At 59.3% G+C, this 17,815-nt stretch overlaps 1 protein-coding gene across 4 annotated transcripts; it reads left to right on the top strand.

Annotated features, from left to right (window-relative positions):
• Window positions 1-853: 853 nt before the first annotated feature.
• Window positions 854-12,371, top strand: LSM4 (LSM4 homolog, U6 small nuclear RNA and mRNA degradation associated). Of its 4 annotated transcripts, none has more exons than XM_070587418.1 (6): window positions 968-1,122; window positions 1,391-1,557; window positions 5,074-5,115; window positions 6,778-6,876; window positions 9,726-9,909; window positions 11,678-12,371. In XM_070587418.1, exons 3-6 carry the CDS (start codon window positions 5,113-5,115, stop codon window positions 11,767-11,769), a joined length of 378 nt encoding a protein of 125 aa, XP_070443519.1. In that variant the 5' UTR covers window positions 968-1,122; window positions 1,391-1,557; window positions 5,074-5,112; the 3' UTR covers window positions 11,770-12,371. The 4 variants fall into 4 exon arrangements, with proteins under 4 accessions (XP_070443518.1, XP_070443519.1, XP_070443520.1 ...); XM_070587419.1 differs by having other exon boundaries at window positions 1,032-1,122; window positions 1,391-1,451; XM_070587417.1 differs by lacking the exon at window positions 1,391-1,557 and having other exon boundaries at window positions 854-1,122.
• Window positions 12,372-17,815: the final 5,444 nt, after the last annotated feature.

Here is a 17,815-nt window from a genome sequence, read left to right as displayed (position 1 = left end):
TTAGGGTGGGCCTAATAAGAGAAAGGAGTGTCCTTAAGAAAAGGAGTGGAAGATCTGAGACCCAGACACACAGAAGAAAGCCACATGAAGACAAGGCAGTGACTGGAGGGATGTGTCTGTAAGCCAAGGAACTACAAAGGCTGCCGACACCCACCAGAGGCCGGGACAGAGGCCTGGGGTGAACTGTCCCTCAGACTCTCCAGAAGGCACCCAGCCTGCAGACACCTCGAGTCGACTTCGGAATCAAGTTCTATTGTTTTCAAGCCACCCAGTTTGTGGTTATCTGTTACGGCAGCCCAAGGAAACGAATACATTTGCCTATCGATTTTGTTTACATCTGTCTCCACGACGGTCTTCCAAGCACCAGGAGTGCTAGCGGTCTTGTCCGGTTTGGTCACTTCTCTGTTTCCAGGAGCAGACATCTGGTAGGTGCGCAATAAATATTGCACACCGTGTGTTAAGTGCACAGTATGTGCCAGACCCTGTTCTAAGTGCTTTTACGTGACTTAACTGATTTCATCCTCACTGCAACCTTCCGGAGCAGATACTATTATTACGCCCATTTTACAGGGGGGCAAACTGAGGCTCAGAAGGGCAGAGTCGGGATTGCAACCTACCAAAAGACGTGCCTTGGATAAAGATCAACTACAATAATGAGAATCAGAAAAGTAAGAGCCCGAAGGGAGACATTAGGCACATCCCAATAACCACAGAGCCTCGATTTCTCCATTTACAGACTGGAGGCAATACCTGGCTTTGCCCACAGTGTGGAGCCCAGATCTGCTAGGGCTTCATCCGCGCATGCGCCCCTGCTCACATGGCCTCGCGCCGGCGCACGTTGCTCCGCCCCCTTTTGCAGCACTCGCTGAGGCACTTTACGTCCCTCTTCCCGTATACCTCCGGAGAGAACACGCCTGCTCCGCCCCTCGTGCCCAGCAGGCCCCGCCCTACTCCGCGTGGATTGGTTGTCCTTCTCTCAAGTTCCACGCTGACTGGCTCGTGTCGCTGCCACTCCCATTTCAGCCTAGTGGCGCGCGGCGGGGTGACCGCCCGCTGGCGCGTGAGCGGCGGCGGCAGCGGCGGCGGAAGTGGCCGGCGAGCTCGGTGCCTGCCGACACCATGGTGAGGGCAGGGCGGCGGCGACGTCTCACGGGGAAGTAGGGGACACGGCCGCCGAGGGCCCTTGGGGTGGGCGCTGGGGCGGGGCGACGCGGAGCGAGCGTCCAATGCGGGCCTCGACTTCTAGCCCCCGACCCGAGCGGGGAAACTGAGGCCAGAGAGGGCAGCGGGCTCTCCCAGGGCACCTAGCACGTCGGTCCCGGGAACTTAGGGCTGGACGGAACATACAGTCGTAGTATAGCGGCCTAGCCACAGTCTTCCCGTTTTGCAGACGGGTAAACTGAGGCCGGAGAGGGCGAGGACCCGCTGAAGTGCCGAGTGAATGCAGCAGAGTGAGTTTTCGGGCAAGGAAGTGGCTCCGAGTGCATCCGACCCAGTCTAACCGCACGCATTGGAAAACGAGCTCCAGGAGCTAGGGGACCGGTCTGAGTTCTCAAAGTAAGCCAGTTCGGGGAATTTTAGGGCTTGCAGGTCCCTTACGTTGTTAACGGCGCAACCTCCCATGCCTCTCGTTTTCAGGCTGAAAAACAAACCCAGAGAGGGAGTTTACTTCTCCCTGGATCACACAGCACATTATTTCAGGAGGAGAAGGGGCATTTTGAGCTAGGAGTGGACTGAGTCCTCCCCCTTCACATAAGGAAAATTGAGGTCCTGGAGGAAGCCTCTGCAGGGCCATGCTAGTCAGGGTTTTGAAGTTCTGGATCTAGGCCAGAGAGTGCCCGTGCCACCAGCGTGTAGACAGGGAGACGGAGGCCCACACAGGGGAACTCAGAGCTGGGCCTCCTGGGAGAGTGCCTGGCGCGCCAGCACTGAGTCACTCTGAGGTGGTTGCTGCACAGTTCTCAGAACCAAGGGTTAGTGCAGGTTCGCACTGAATCCTGCTGGCTGGTGTAGGAACTGAGAGCAGGGAGTGGGGTCCTCTCTGCTGAAAGGCAGAGTTGGCCAGAGGGAACGGGCAGGACCGGAAGGGGCCCTGCTTGTTAAGCTTCCTGCAGGCAGGATCTTTGGTTTTATCTCCAGTATATTCCTGGAGCCTAGAACGGTGCTTGTGCTAAGTACAGAGTCATTTCTTCAGAGCATGACACACTGCCAGTTCCCTGTGGTCAGGCCATACGGGAAGCAGGGGTGTGGGGGGCCGGGGGGTATCTAGGACGGCTTCCTGAATTGGGAGCCTCAGGAAGCTGTTAGGTCTAGTTCTGGATTGGTCTAGCCCTGAGAACCAGACCCCAGACATTCTGAGAAAGCCCAGAGAAAGGAATTCTCTTTCCTGAAGTTTTTATGACTTTCCCAACTCCAGATGTCCCCATCTCCCCCTGAACGGGGTGTCTGACCCTCTCCCATCTCCCTTGGCACCTTCATGCATCTTCCTCTTTCCTGCCGAGCTTCAAGTTCTCTGGGATCCCCCCCTTCCTCCTTCTCGCCTCTGCCTCCAGTTTGGGGATGAGGAGGTAGAAGATGGCGAGACAAGGCCACTGCTCCAGGCCCTTGTAGCCTTTGGAGGACTGTCCCGATGCCACCCCTTCCCATCAGAGCCTCTCCTTTCCTTGTCTGTGTGCTGGGACAAGTATCCCACCCAGCCCACGTGCCTCCCTGGTGGCCTGTGCATTTCCCTTGTGTATTTATTCAGCAAATATTTACTGAGTTCCTCTCGCGTGCCTGGCCCTGTGCTCGGTGCTGGACAGAGTCCACACCCTCTGAGTTTTCCAGTCTAGCAGGAGGCTTGGAGTTTCCAGTCTAGCCAGGGAGACATAATAAACAAGATAATTAGAGACTGGCTCCGGCCTATAATAGAAACGGCAAAGGGTGGCCCAGGTGGAAACCTTCTTCCCTGGATGGGGTTGTTATGAGCAACTACCAGCCTAGGGAAGGGAACCACAGGAACAAAGGTCAAGTGGCAGAAACAGGCGTGGCGTGGGAGGGACAGAGTGGTCCAGTTTGGCTGGATCCATGTCAAGCCTGGCCTGGAGAGTGGGGGCACAGGGAAATTGGGAGAGTTGGCAGCAGGTGCTGGTTCCTTCTGTGTCACAGACACCTCCTCAGCTGCTTTGTGGATAGGGCGCTGCCGGCGACAGCCAAGGAGGCTATGGGTCCTCCGGGGCTCTGCTGCCCATAGCTGGGACGAGGTGAGAGCTGAGAGCGGCTGTCACCAGCACAAAAGCTGTGTATGGTCAGTCCCCTGCTGACAGCCATCAGCCTACTTTCACCAGCTTTACCAGGACCTTGCTGTGTCCCCAGGCACCCTCCTACCCTGGCCACTGGGACCTCATCTAGAGGGCCTTGCCTGTACTGCTCCAACCCTCCCTGCACCTCTCAGTGCTGAGTCCATCTTCGTTCTCACCTTCCACGTCTAACCTGGCCCTGGCCCCTCTCCCGTGATCTAGGCAGAGAAGCCAAGTGCGTCATTGCCCTGGTCCAGATTCCCATTTCGGACTTGAGAGGAGAAGCTTGCCCAGGATAGCTGGCGGCTTCTCCATAGTCAAAGGCGAGCTGGGCGCATGGCACCTGTGTGCGAGCCTGGGCCTCCTGTTTCTCCTCCATGGCTCACTGCACCCGGGCAGGGTCCCACAGATGCATTCGAAATGAGAGGGCAGGAGCTGCCCGTTAGCCACGGTGGGTCCCAGCCCGCCCGTCCTCCTTGGAGCAGCCACTCCTCTGCCGGCCCTCCCTTATCTTGCTCCTCCAGAAAGCCAGTGCAGGAAGTGGGCTAGGGCCTGGCTTCCTGCCGGCACTGGACCTCCCCGGGGTGGCTCTTCTCAGGGAAGGTCTGGGGGATGTGGGATTCCCCCTAAGCCCTTCCACGGGGGAGCCACCTTGTGGGGTGGAGGGCCACTTCCGCCCGTCATGGAGCGGCTTTTCAGTTCCCACCATCTGGTATCCGGAGCGCGCAGGCTGGCAGGCTCCCCCTGTATAGAGCTGCTGGGCGTCAGGCTGACTTAGAATTCCCGAGTCGCCAGGACAGGGTGCAGGCAACCACAGTCAGGCAGCCCCTCACCCGTGGGGCCCTGGGTCCTGATCCTTCATCTGGCCAAGCTGGGTGAGCTGTCATTGGAGCCTGGACCCAAGCGCTGCCACCTGAGTCTCGTTATTTGTGTTCCAAAAATGGAGAGGGCTGATTTTTTCCAGTTACACTACATGGTGGCTATACAAGGAAATTCAGTAACGATGGAAAAGCATATCTCGCAAGCTCACCTTATCTGGGTGAGTTTTAAGAGTTCATCCTTTATCTGCCTTCACTTGCAGTAACCACAGGCTTTTTCTGGAATGTTTCTTCCCCCTAACCTGGTGAGTGTTTCTCTGAAAACCCGGCTCACATGTGGCCTCCTCACGTGGGTGTGGGCTGCCCACCACGCCTGGTAGAGTCCCCCGTGGTCCACTCAGGGTCCCTCTGAGTGGGGGCTCAGCCGCGCTAGCCATGGACAGACGGGGCAGGCCAGGCTCTGTCTCTTACTAGCGCTAGTGCTGGGCACCTGCCGCAGCCTCTCAGCCTCAGTGTCCCCATCTGTAAAGTGGGCGTGGTGATAACCCTCTGCGATGCTGAGAACCAAAGACTTAGAGCTGCGCGTGTCAACCAGATGCCCCTCAAGGACACCCACTGAGCAGAGCAGCAGCAGGACCTGTGTGCTGTGATGCTAGTGATGGGCCTGGAGGGCTGGGCCCTGACCGGCTAGCTGTGACTATATGCAGCATGACCTGGAAAGAGATACCTGGAGTGCTCAGCACCAAGACCAGGGGGGCTGCCTCTGGGATCGGGTAGGGGGTGTTCAAAGACTTTCCTCAGCTGGGTGGCAGGTGTGTGTGTGGGGTGGGCAGAGTCAGGAGAATGCATTTCATGTTGGGGTGCGCACAGCGCTGACGCGCCAGCAGATCCGTAGGGCAAGTCCCAGCCCTGCCTGGGGGCCGGGGCTCCCTGCGCGGGTTGAACACACAAGTCACATGCCTGTCTTTGCTTTCCAGCTGCCCTTGTCGCTGCTCAAGACGGCTCAGAATCACCCCATGGTGAGTGCCTGCCGGTCTAGGATAGCGAGGTTCAGTGGGGTCAGCCTCACAACAGGGACAGGGACACTGGGCAAAGGGCAGGGGGCTTCCAGCCAAACCCGCTCCCTACCTGCCCACGAACAGCCTGCTCTCTCCTCCCTCCCGCCGTGTCAGGACCTGGCTCCTTTCTGCTGCTGATAGAAGTAAGCCAGGCTTAGTGAAAATGTCACTGCTAGGGGCTGGCCCGGTGGCGCCGCAGTTAAGTTCGCACATTTCACTTTGGCGGCCTGGGGTTCGCTGGTTTGGATCCTGGGTGCGCTCAGCAAGCCATGCTGTGGCAGGCGTCCCACATATAAAATAGAGGAAGATGGGCACGGATGTTAGTCCAGGGCCAGTCTTCCTCAGCAGAAGGGGAGGATTGGCAGCAGATGTTAGCTCAGGGCTAATCTTCCTCAAGTAAAAAAAGAAAATGTTACTGTTAGACATACGGAGAAAGGGGGAGCCCCTCTTTATTAACCTTCTGAACAGGTACCCAGTTCTTTGATAAATGCACGCCAGACTTTCAGCATGTATGTAAACGTGAATTGGATTTTCTTTAAACATAGATAGGGTTACGTGATACACATTATTCCCTAAGCTACCTTTGTCCTTAATGGAACAGTGTAGTCTCTGTCAATATGTTCTGTTTCCCTTTTTTTTTTTATTATTCAGATGCAATTCACATACCATACAATTCAACCTTTTAAAGTGTACAATTCAGTGGCATTTAGCACATTGACAATATTGTACAATTATCACGTCTATCTAGTTCCAGAACATTTCCATCATCCCCAAAAGGAGACCCCATCCCCCTCCCCTAGCCCCTGGCAACCACTAATCTGCTTTCTGTCTCTGGGAATTTGTCTGTTCTGGACGTTTCCTGTAAATGGGATCGTGCACTACGTAGCCTTTTGTGTCTGGCTTCTCTCACTCAGCTGAGGTTTCTGAGGTTTATCCACGGTGCAGCGTGTGTCAGGGCTTCAGTCCGTATGGACAAATGATTTCCCATGGTGTGGGTAGACCACGTTGTGTTTATCTGTCTGCTGATGACGGACATTTGGGTTATTCCTACTTTTTCGCGATTGTGACTATTTTGGCTGCAGTGAACAGTTGTGTACACATCTTTGTGTGAATATATGCCTTCGTTTCTCTTGGGCAGATACCTGAGTTGACTGTTTTTTACACTTCAGCCTTTTCCTAGCAATAGCGCATCTTGAGAATGATGAGCTACTTATGTGCTTTCCCAAAACACATCAAAACAGACAGGGAACAGTGTTTGCAGGCCACCACAGCACACGCATGCACCATGAGAGGGTGCCAGCCTGGCCCCTGGCCACCCTGAATCCGTGGCCACTGTGACTCTAACCTCACTCGTTCCTTTAAAGATTTGTGGTGTAATTGTTTTTTTTTTTCTTTTTTGCACAAAAAAATAGTTTCATTGTAGAAAGTCTACAATGCCTAGCAGAATGTATAGAGGAAGCAGAACATGTCACCTGTAAGACAGGTCACTTGGGGGGCTGGCTGCTGTGGGCTGTGTCCACTGGGTCAGGAGAGGAGCCCAGGACAGGGCTGAGTGAGGCCGGGACAGTGGTCGCCGGCTCTTAGGGGTAAGGCTGCACCTAACATGGGGCCTGCTCTCTCCAGTTGGTGGAGCTTAAAAACGGGGAGACGTACAATGGTCACCTGGTGAGCTGTGACAACTGGATGAACATCAACCTGCGCGAGGTGATCTGCACATCCAGGGTGAGTGCCCTGTGCCCCAGAGTCTGTGCCCACCACCTGGAGGCCCTCAGGTGGGGCTGGTCAGGCAGGCAGAGGGCGTGGGGGCAGCGTGGCCAGGGGTGCACTTGGACCCGGGGCTTACTGAGCCTCAGCATCCTTGCTCACAAGTGGGGTGAAGGCCTCTCCCTGGCCCTTGTGGGAGGAATTGACGGAGTGCCTCCGTCAGACCAGCACAGTTGGCCTGCTAGGGGTGGGGCTTGTGGGAGGTGCGGGGCCCCCTGTGCCCTGGACTTTGCACCTGTGAGGGCGCTGCCCAGGTGGGTGCTGAGCTGGCCCGCTGGACTCAGCTGCTGTGTGTCTGTGGGCCGCCCTCCTGGCTACAAGTCCCTGCTGTGGGCCCACCCCTTCTTGCTACCAGCCTCGTCTGCCTTCAGTCCTGGCTGTGGACAGGCCATTGTGGTGTGGCCGTGGGCTGTCCAGGCCACCAGGGGGCGAGGGCAGCCCAGTGGACCAGGACTCTTGTTTACCTCCTGAGGCCTGAAACCAGGACGTGCAAGACCGGGAGCACCACTGGGCAGGCCAGGGCTCAGGGATGGCCCCCAGGGTCACAGCCTTCCCCGCCCTCAGGATGACCCACAGAGTGATAAGGACAAGGACAGGGGTGAAGGCGGGGGTCCCTCCAGCTAACCTGCACCGGGCTCTGCTAGAACTTTCTTCCGCCTTCATTCCAGTCTCCGTCCCCCATGTTCTGGGGAAGGAAGCTGCTGGGGGCCCAGCCTGGGCAGGGCTGTCCCGAGCCCAGGGGCAGCGTGCTCCCGGGGCTCGCCAAACCAGAGTCCAGCAGAGCCCGAGGTAGCCACCCTCGCCCCCTCCATCCTCTGGACGCTTCACAGTCCTACAGGTGGGCAGGTAGGCATGACCCCTTCACCTGTGCCACTCTATGACCTGCTTCTTGTGATGGGACATCATGGGGGGCCTTCCACACCAGCGCGTGAGAAGCTTCCTGGTCCTCAGGCTGCACTCCCAGCAGGAGGTGGTTCCAGTGTGGCTGGAGCAGACGGTGCCACAGTGCACGGCGAGCATATGTCTTTCTGCTCCTGGCCGATAGGTCTATGTCCACTTCTCGGTCCTGGAAATAACCAGTAGGTCTCGGGCCAGGTCACTATGGCCTCCCTGGCTAGCCGAGACCGGGCAGTCCCCTCCGTGACCCGGTGGTTGGGAGGAAAGGTGGGTAGGAGGTTCGAAGTCACTCGGGTGGCCCAGCATCCTCATCTGCAGAGGCGCAGCCCCTCCCTCCCTGCGGCAGCGGGCGGCAGGGTGCAGAGGCCCCCCGGAGCTGAGACGCTGCAGGAGGGCTGGGGGTGGTGGGGAGGCAGCTGGCTTGGCCCCAGAAAGCGGAGGAAGCTGTGGTTCCTGTGGGGAGCGCGCCAGGCCCAGCCTGTCCTTGTCCTTGGCTGAGGGAGAGCCCGTGCTGAGCACCCAGCCCTGAGCTTCCATGGAATCATTCTGTTTCTGTCTGGCTGTGCTTTGCATCCCCGTGGACTTGGCCCCCGGCCTGCCCTTTCTGGGAAAGGAATGCCCCGAGGCCTCGCGGGGTTCTTCTGGGCTGGGGGCTCGTGCGTGTTCCTGGGAAGGCTTGGCCCCTGAACATTCTGTTCCTCCCGCCGAGCTCCATCACTGGGCCGGGCCAGACTGACCCAGGCACCGCTGACAAGTGTCATGCAGGAGGACTGGGGGTTTCAAGGAGGTTGGGAGGTAAGGTCCGTTGAGGGCCAGAGTGAGCTGGATGAGGAAAGGTGGGAACAGCATATGCAAAATGCTGGGGGCCAAACGCCCATGGTGTGTGTTCCAGAAAGTTCCATCTGGAAGGCGCGTTGAGGGCTGAGAGAGGGCAGCGAGGGTGGGGCTGGATCTCGGCCCTTGGGAGTGCACTGAGGAGTTTGGAGTTCATCCTTGGCCCAGGGCCTGAGATGTCTTGGTCTGACTGCTAGGGGCGTAGCGGGAGGAGAGGGCCTGGCTCTGGCTCAGGACAGCAGGGGTGTGTCTGGGGAACTAATCTGATGGGAGAGGCCCCGTGCTCCTGCCCAGGGAGACCGGAGGGGGTACGGGGGGAGGGCCGGGTGCTGGTCACAGGGTGTATGGTGGGGGGATGGGGGGCGAGGCAGCCAATGTCCTAGGAACCCCAGGGTTGGCGTTGCTCAGGAGTCTGTGACTTTGCAAGGCCCTTCGTTTCCAGCCTCAATTAGCTCCCCTGCAAACTGGCATCGTTGGGAGCTGCCCGTCATGGGCCGCAGACCTGCCTCTCCAACCCCCTCCCAGCCCTCAGCACCAGCACCCAGGGTCTCTATCCTGTGTCCCACACGCAGCTAAGACCTTGTCAAGAGACACTTCTTGGACGTATGAATGAGTCAGGGCACATAGAGAGGGTTCCAGAAGGTGGATTCTGGAGGGCTGGGGGCAGCTGGGCCCTGGCAGGGTCTGGTACGCGGGGCAGCCCCACCGCCCTCTGGCTTCAGGCTGCAGATAACCAACTCCCTCCACACTGGAGGACAGGCAAGGACGAGCAGGCCTTCCCCCACGTGGCACACCCTGGCAGGGCCCCGGCACTGCCCTGTCCGCCCTTCCTCCTGTGTGAAGGGTTGCCCAGGGTCTGGCAAGATTCTGCTGCCGGGTGGCCCCTTCCCCGACCCCCTCTCCCGTCAGGTCCGGGACTGAGAACTTTGCAGCGTGTGGGGGCTGATGTCAGGTGCAGGCCGCCGGGGCCTGGGCCCTGGGTGGGAACGGGCGGGAGGGGGTGGATGCTGCCCCAGCTGTCTGTACCCAGTGTGCAGGGACCCCCCACAGAGCTGAGCCCCCCCCCCCCCCCGCAGGACGGGGACAAGTTCTGGCGGATGCCCGAGTGCTACATTCGGGGCAGCACCATCAAGTACCTGCGCATTCCTGACGAGATCATTGACATGGTCAAGGAGGAGGTGGTGGCCAAGGGCCGTGGCCGCGGAGGCCTGCAGCAGCAGAAGCAGCAGAAGGGCCGAGGCATGGGGGGCGCCGGGCGAGGTAGGTCCTCCCTCCATCCCCCCAGCAGGCAAGGGCCTCTGCACTGCGGGTGGGGGTGCTATAGCACTCGGCTCCACCAGGCTCAGTGTTGACATTCTTGGCTGGTGTCATCGCTGGGCCACAGGCCCCGCCTCTGAGCCCCCTGTGTAGAGCAGGGGAGCATGACTCACTGGGCTCCTCTGCGGAGCAGCAGGCAGCCAGCCCCTGCCCCTTGACCCCACCCCAGGGAGCCCGCTGAACCCTGGTGGGTGGGGCTTACTCCCCCACCTGCCGGGCTGCAGGGGTCCTCAGGGCTCCTTCAGCTGCAGCAGGGGAGTGTCGGCATCCACGTGGTGCCCACGTAGACCTGGGATTTGAGCCCTCATCTTAGTGCCCTGTGTCTCCTGGTAGGTGCTCTGGGTACGGTGTCTCCCTGAGCCTCAGTTTCCCCTCTGCAGAGAGGGTCCTGTGGTGCCCACCTCACTGGGCTGCTGGCACAGGACCCTTTCCCTGCTGTGACCTCATTATACAAAGCCGGGGTCTCGATTTTTGATAGACTCCTCCCACACCCAAGATTGTAAGTCTGGCATAAAATCCAATTTGTCCTGTAGTCAGCTGGCACCTGAGCCGGGAGGCGGTCGGCAGGCCCCGCCCCTGCCCTGCTGTGTGCTTGCAGGGCCTGGCTTTGTCTCTTCCCTCTCCAGCGGCCTCCTGGGTGTCGGCCCAGGAGTGAGGCCGAGGGAAGAGGGTGGGAGGGCTGTGAAGGCCTGGGCTCAGCAGCTCGGGAGGCTCAGGCTGGTCTGGCCAGCACTGTGGAGTTGGCCAGCACTGTGGAGTTGGCCAGCACTGTTGAGTTGAGTGCGCCGCTGCCGCTGTGGAGCAGGGAGGGGGAGCAGCTCGCACGGTGTGCTGGAGAGGCCACGTGGCCCTCAGCGGCAGGTGGAGTCTCACGGAAGCCCACATGCTACAGCTCCACTTGGCACAGCTGGTCCTGCCCTAGGCAGGGGGAGGTTGGGCAGCCCTTGTGGGCACTGGCCTCTGTCCTTGAGGGGCCAGTTGCATGTTTGTCGCAGAAGGGGGCCTGTGTGCATGTTTTCGTGTCCCCCATGCCACCCCAGTCCTTCCAGGACTTCCTTAGGCAGGGAGCACACCCTCCCCCCAACTACCCACTCCCCCCAGCAGCAGTGCCACGTGCTCCCATCGCAGGGGCTGCATGTAAATGTCCTCTGAAAACATGGCCCCACCACTGGGTGGCAGAGGTTGGAGGGCAGGAGTGCCCCTGTGCCCACCCCTGGGGCAGGACATACAGGAACCCCATCATTTCTCTTCTGAGCCAGCAGATGTGAGTGGTCAGCTCTAGCCTCGCCCTGCTGCCCACATCTCTGCCCCATCCTAGGCTGAGTCCTGCCCCTGTCCTGGTCATGTTCCCCCTCCTCCTGGAAGCCCTTCTGGCTTTGCCTTTCTGATGACTGCCTCCTACCCCGGGTCCTCTCTCCCAGGAAGCCTGCCCCAAGCCCCAGTGTGACTTGGTGTCAACCTTTGTCCTCCCTTGCACCCTGGGGGGGCCTGGTCTTGTCCCTTCTCACACTAAGAATGTTCTTAAGCACCACCCATGCCTGGCCCTGCTCAGATGCTCCATCCCAGGTTCTCAGCCTGTCCTTCCCACCAGAGGTACGATCCCCACCCCCCTTTACCAAGGGGACAGCTGAGGCTCAGAGGGGTCCCCAGTCCGTGTCTACAGTGGGGCCTCCGGTCCTGGCTCCACTGCAGCCCCTGCTCTCTCCCCCAGGTGTGTTTGGCGGCCGGGGCCGCGGTGGCATCCCAGGCACAGGCCGGGGTCAGCCCGAGAAGAAGCCGGGCCGCCAGGCAGGCAAGCAGTGAGCCGTCCCCATCCCCATGGAGACCCAGCGCCGCCACCTTCACCGCCGCCCCGGGCCTCTGCTGCCACGCCCAAGCCACGGCTCTGCTCTGCCTCCAGCTCACAAGTCTGTGGAGAACGACACAGCGGAGAGAGGAGGGAGAGAGGAGGCAGGGGTTGGTGCCCCCTCTCCCCCTCCCCCCCGCCCCGTGCATTTTGTGACCCTCCCTTTTACGTAAAGTCCCTTTTTTTGTAGCCATTGTTTCTACAGCTGGCAGTGTTATCTGCTTCTGGTGTTGTGAAGTCACAGCTGACTTGATTCCTGGAAGATTCTGTTTAATACGTCCTTCAAGCCCTCTTGTTTTAAGGGCAGGCATATTCCAAACAGGTTTATTTGGCGGTTTTTGTTGGATTCTTGCGTGGAGAGCAAATGGCAGTCTTTTATTTTAAGCTGTTTGCACTGAGGTTGACAGCCTCACGAGTTTCCTGAAACACAGACCCCAAAGTTGCCTTTTCAGAGCAAATTCGGACGAACCTATGCCTCCGAAGCTGTTCCGGGGCATCGGTGGGCCCTGCCCTTCCTCTCTCCCTGTTTGTGTTAGAAAAATAAAAACAAATACAGCTACGGACTGCAAATCCCTCGTTCCTTTGGAGTCAGCGGGCATATCTGGGACGTAGTGTCCTCGGAAAAGCACAGCCCGGAAAGAGAAGTCTCCTTGCAAGGGCCGCCTCCTGTCTCGCCGAGGGGAAGCATTTTGACAAGACACTGGTTCCGGGTCCCTCGATGTCCTCTTATGAAAGGTGACGTCCTCTTAGGAAAGGTGAGCCGTGTGTCTGTGCAGAGCAGGCCCCCTGCACCAGGTTTGCCTGTAACCCCCTCTCCTCTCTGCAGAGGGAGTTGATGCCACGGAGAGGTGGGGGTGGGAAGGCCCTGGCGGGGCCACCGTAACACCCATGCGGCCTGGCCTTGCCACCAACATCCACTCCCTGTCCCAGTTTTGCAAGCACCATTCACACCAGAGTCCCCGGGAGAAGCTGTGACAGGCGGCTCCCTCGGGGAGTGCCTGGGGGACACCCGAGAGTTTCAGGGTGCTCTTCCTCCTCACCTCGTGGATTTGCCAGACGCTGAGCCAGCACTTTGGCAAAATGCTTCCGGTGACCTGGTCTGCAGACCCGTTACTTCTGGAAGTGAAGGGACCACACGCCCGGCGCTGGGAGGAAAGCAGACGCTCCAGCTGGTTCCCACGGGTTCTCCCAATCGTCACCGTGTTGAGATGACCTTTGAGGGTGGTTGGAGTAAAGGGCATTGTTGCTCCATGAAGTCCACTGCTTAGATCTGCAAAGTGCTCGCCAGTGTCTGGAAGATCAAAGATCGCAGCTTTCAACATTTCTCAGCTGGTGCCCAGGACGCTCCCCCATCTGCGGACTGTGGGCTCCCCCTGCAGCCCCATCTTTGCTTTTTTTTTTTTAAAGATTTTATTTTTTTTCCTTTTTCTCCCCAAAGCTCCCCAGTACATATTGTATATTCTTAGTTGTGGGTCCTTCTAGTTGTGGCATGTGGGACGCTGCCTCAGCGTGATTTGATGAGCAGTGCCGTGTCCATGCCCAGGATTCCAAACGAGGAAACCCTGGGCCGCTTGTAGCGGAGCGCGCAAACTCAACCACTCGGACACGGGGCCAGCCCCCCCATCCCTGCTTTTTCCTCGACACACCCCTCCTGGGACCTGCTGCCACCTGGATCCTTGTCTAGTGACAAAGGAGCACTTCGGCAAGGGTTGGGGACAGAGTCTTGGAGTCCGAGTGGAAGTTGGGGGGGTCTCGCAGTCAAGGCCCTGGGAACCCACCCCCCTCCTCAGAGATGTGGGCCGTGGTCTCTGGCAGGGTGGGCTGTGCCGCAGGGCTGGCTGGGCTGCTGGGGCGAGGAGAAGAAGGGAAGGACCGGTGGGGAGGGAGGGTGTCGTGTTCACAGGCTCCCCCCCCCCCCACCCGTCCCCATCACCCTGGACGCAGAGGCCCATAAAAGCCTCTGGAGGAGCTGGCTCCGTGGCCATAAAAGCCTCTGGAGGAGCCGGCTCCGTGGCCCAGTGGTTAAGTTCCCGCGCTCCACTGCGGCGGCCCAGTGTTCGGATACTGGGCGCAGACATGGCACCGCTCGTCAGGCCACGTTGAGGCGGCGTCCCACATGCCACAACTAGAAGGACCTGCAACTAAGATATACAACTGTGTACGGAGCGGGGGGGAGGGGTTGGGGAGATAAAGCAGGGGAAAAAAAAAAGATTGGCACCTGGGCTAACAACTGTTGCCAATCTTTAAAAAAATTAAAAAAAAAAAAAATGCCTCTGGAGCCCTGGTCTGGGGAACTGGCCCCCTGCCGCGGGGTCGTCTCTGCCTGGTGTGGCTTTGCTGAAATTCGGGGCTCCGGGGTCAGGTGGCCTGCGCGGCGGCGAACGGGAAACTTTGGAGGCCCCGCCCCTTCCTGCTCGTCGCGGTCGGGCTTTTTCCTCGCTTGCGGAGCTCTGGGCCGAGAACGTGTTCTAAGAAGACGCCCCAAGCGCCCTTTCACCGTCCCGGGCCTCGGCCCGCCGCGCCATCCCGCGCCGCCTGCGTAATCGCGGCTTCCCGGCGCGCCCGCGGCCCTGACCTTCCCGGCCGGCCGCCCAGCCCCCCTCTCGCCCGCCGGTGACGTGAGCCGCCGCCCCCACCGCGGCCGCTTAGGGGCCGTGGGCTTCCGGAAGGTTCTATCCCCTGAGCTGGGTGTCGGGACAGCCCCGTTTTGCAGTCTTCTTCCTGGTGGGTTTCAAGAAACAGCTTCAGTCCCCTCGACAAGAAGAGAAACCAAAAGCGCAGCCTGGCTCCTAAACGCGGGTCTCAACCTCTCCGCCCCCGTGCTGGTGCGCCAGCGGCCTGGTGCGCGGCCCCGCGCTGCCTTAACCCGAGGCCTCTCCCACGGGCCAGCCTCGATGGCCCCACTGCCTCGACCAGGGGCCAACATTTCAGTGCCACGGATGCCTGGAGCGGCAGCGACGCCCCGCCGCCACCGGGCCCCAGCTGCTGCCCCGAGGGCAGCACCGCCGGAAGCCCCACCTCTTCCAGGCGGGCGCGACGGCAGGTGTCTTCCCCACCCGGCCAGCTGGACCCTGGGGCCTGCATGTCCTGACATCAGCAGCGTGTGTGTTCCCACTTGGTCGGCGCGTGCCCCCGTGTCCTCTGCTGTCCCTCTGCCGACAAAGGGCCGCCTGGCTGGTGAGGGGTATGAGAGGTGGGCCTGATGTCCATTCAGACGACCTCCGTGGGAGTAGCCACCTGACACAACGGGAGCAGGGCACTGTCCCGCGGCGAGGAACTGGGGCCACAACCCTGTTCCAGGCACTGGGGCTCTGCACTAGGCAGAGAGCCTGCCCCGTGGCCTTCCCTTCCCCAGCAGCAGCAAACGCGCCGCCGCGACTGCATAAACGCGGAGAAGAAAGCCAGGCAGGGCAGGGAAGTAAGTGGTCAGGGAAGGCCACAGGGTGACATTCGAGAAGGGCTTAGGGAGATGAAGGAGCCAACCATCTGGGGGAAGAGTGTTCCAGACGGGAGGGGGAGGGGAACAGCCCCTTCAAAGGCCCTGCCTGCGCAGAGTGGTGATGGGAGCAAAGTGAGGGGGCAGGAAATGGGGCCGCTGCAGGCTCTAAGGGAGATGAGAAGCCACAGAGTGTTCTGGAACAGACGGGGCAAGGGTGGAAGCTGGGAACTGAGCCCAGGGTGGAGGCCTTGGAGGTGGACAAGGGGTCTGAGGACCCAGGCAGATGGGCTCTCAGTTCTGCAAGAAGCCCCAGACCCTGGGGTGGGACCTTTCCACAGAGTGGAAGGGGAGGCCTCGCAGAGGGGGACACAGTCAAACCAAGTCCCGAAGAATTCCGGAAGGGCACAGACAGGTCAGGGGTCATCAGACCTAGGTACGTTATCCTAACAACAGCTGAGCCTGTGCCAGGTAGCTCTCACATGCAGGCCCAGAGAGAGTAGGCAACATGCTCCAGGTCACACAGCTCCAGAGCCTCCTCAGAGCTCCTCCTTCTGTTGCCTCCTTGAACTTGGAGGCTCCATTACCCTCTCCCAGCTCAGGTGTGTCAGGCACAGACTCAGGAGCCAGCAGACAGTTGGGGTGGGGGTTACAGCAGGGGCAGGTGAGGTCAGCTCATGCTTTAAATTCATTCCCCTGGGGCTGGTCCAGTTAAGTGCACATGTTTTGCTTCGGTGGCCCGGGGTTCGAGGGTTCGGATCCTAGGTGCAGACATGGCAACACTTGGCACGCCATGCTGTGGTAGGCATCCCACATGCAAAGTAGACGAAAATGGGCATGGATGTTAGCTCAGGGCCAGTCTTCCTCAGCAAAAAGAGGAGGATTGGCAGCAGATGTTAGCTCAGGGCTAATCTTCCCTCCCAAAAATAAAATAAAAATAAAAAATAAAATTCACTCCCCTGACTGTAGCCTCAGCTGACCGTCAGGGGACAGGGTTCCAGGCAAAGAGGGTACCCCATTAGTTTAACCCCACTGTGCCTCAGTTTCCTCACCGGTTGTCAGGGATAATAGTGGACTCCACCTCACGGGAGGTTGCCTGGTATACAGCAAGTGCTCCATACATGCTTGAAAACATGGACGAGTGGCACTTCAGCCAGCACCCACAGAGTGTCTGGAGCTTCACCCAGGACCCTCGTCACCCCTATGAGCCACAGGATCAGCATGATTGGTTCGCCGACCAGGGGACCAGGGCAGTGGTACCACGTGCCTGGCCTGTGCTGTGGGCAGCGGCCAGGCCACTGTCCTCTGTGCCCCGGAGGCCGGCACTAGACGCCTGGCCGGGGCTGTTGAACGGTCACCTCGCAGGCCCCTGGACCGCCCTGTGAGCCCCTCCCGGCCTGGCTCGGCCCCCTGCAGTGACTCACCCACACCCCGCCTCCGCTGGAGCCGGGCACTGAAACAGTCACCCAGCTCACTCCGGGGAGTGGCCGTGGAAATATTTCAGGGCTGCATTCAGTGCCTAAAAATACTCGGTGTGTCTTCCCCTCCCTCATTCCCTTCTCTGTTCCTTTGAAAAGTGTCGCTGAAAGCACCCCCGAGGCCTGTCCCTCCACGCTGTGCCCCTCCCCTGGCGAGCTGGGCTGGGGTGTCCCCAGGTGCGTGTAGGGGACAGTGAGTGGCCTCTGTCCCTCCCCATTGCCATGGAGAGACTCGGACGCTGTTTCTCCAGAACCCTCCGAAAGGGCCCAGCCTTTCCCCACCGCCCCCCCCAGAAGTCTTGGTTCCTGGAGAGGGGCCAGGGCACAGCGACGTTGTCCAGGGACATCTCCATTACTCAGCAGTTTTCCTGAAGACTCACAAAGTGTTTCTTGCTGTTCATGTTCCCGAGGCGGCCAGCAGCAGGCCCCTCAGCCAGGGCCTCAGCTGGACCGAATTCCACCGCCTCCCTTGCCCACTCACTCCAGGACCCCACGGAGGATGTAGGTCCTTCTCCCACCTCCAGGGGAGCAGACGGTCCCCTCCAAGGCACTCAAACGTCCTGGATGTCATCCCAGCCACTCAGTCTCCCAGTCCCACTCCGTCCTAACCACCGAGCACCTTGACGTTTCCAGCAGCCAGAAAGATGGAGGGAGCAAGTGGAGACTGTGGGTGGGCATGCCGGGGTCAGATCCAATGTCTCAGTCACCTGAAGCAAGAGGAATCAGCAGGTGCAAAGGCCCCGGGGCAGGTGTGTGCTGAGCATCTTGGAGATGCAGCCAGCTGGCCGTTAATAACTAAACTCCATACTTTCTTCAGTTTCCTTAGTTTTTCCCTAATATCCTTTAAAAAAATTACTATTGAGGTAAGACTCACTAACATAAAATTAACCATTTAAAGTGAACAATTCAGTGGCATTTAGTACCTTCACAGTGTTGTACAACCACCACCTCTACCCGGTTCCAGAACGTTCCCTTCACCCCAAAAAGAAACCTCATACCCATCCCCCTCCTCCAGCCCCTGCACCCACCAGTCTGCTTCTGTCGCTGCAGGTGTGCCTGTTCTGGACGCTTCAGACGGACGGGCTCACA

Source organism: Equus przewalskii, chromosome 20 (assembly GCF_037783145.1).
Source record: "Equus przewalskii isolate Varuska chromosome 20, EquPr2, whole genome shotgun sequence".
Lineage (NCBI taxonomy): Eukaryota > Metazoa > Chordata > Mammalia > Perissodactyla > Equidae > Equus > Equus przewalskii.
Note: the sequence above shows the minus strand (reverse complement) of the source record. Positions and strands in the feature narration are given on the sequence as shown.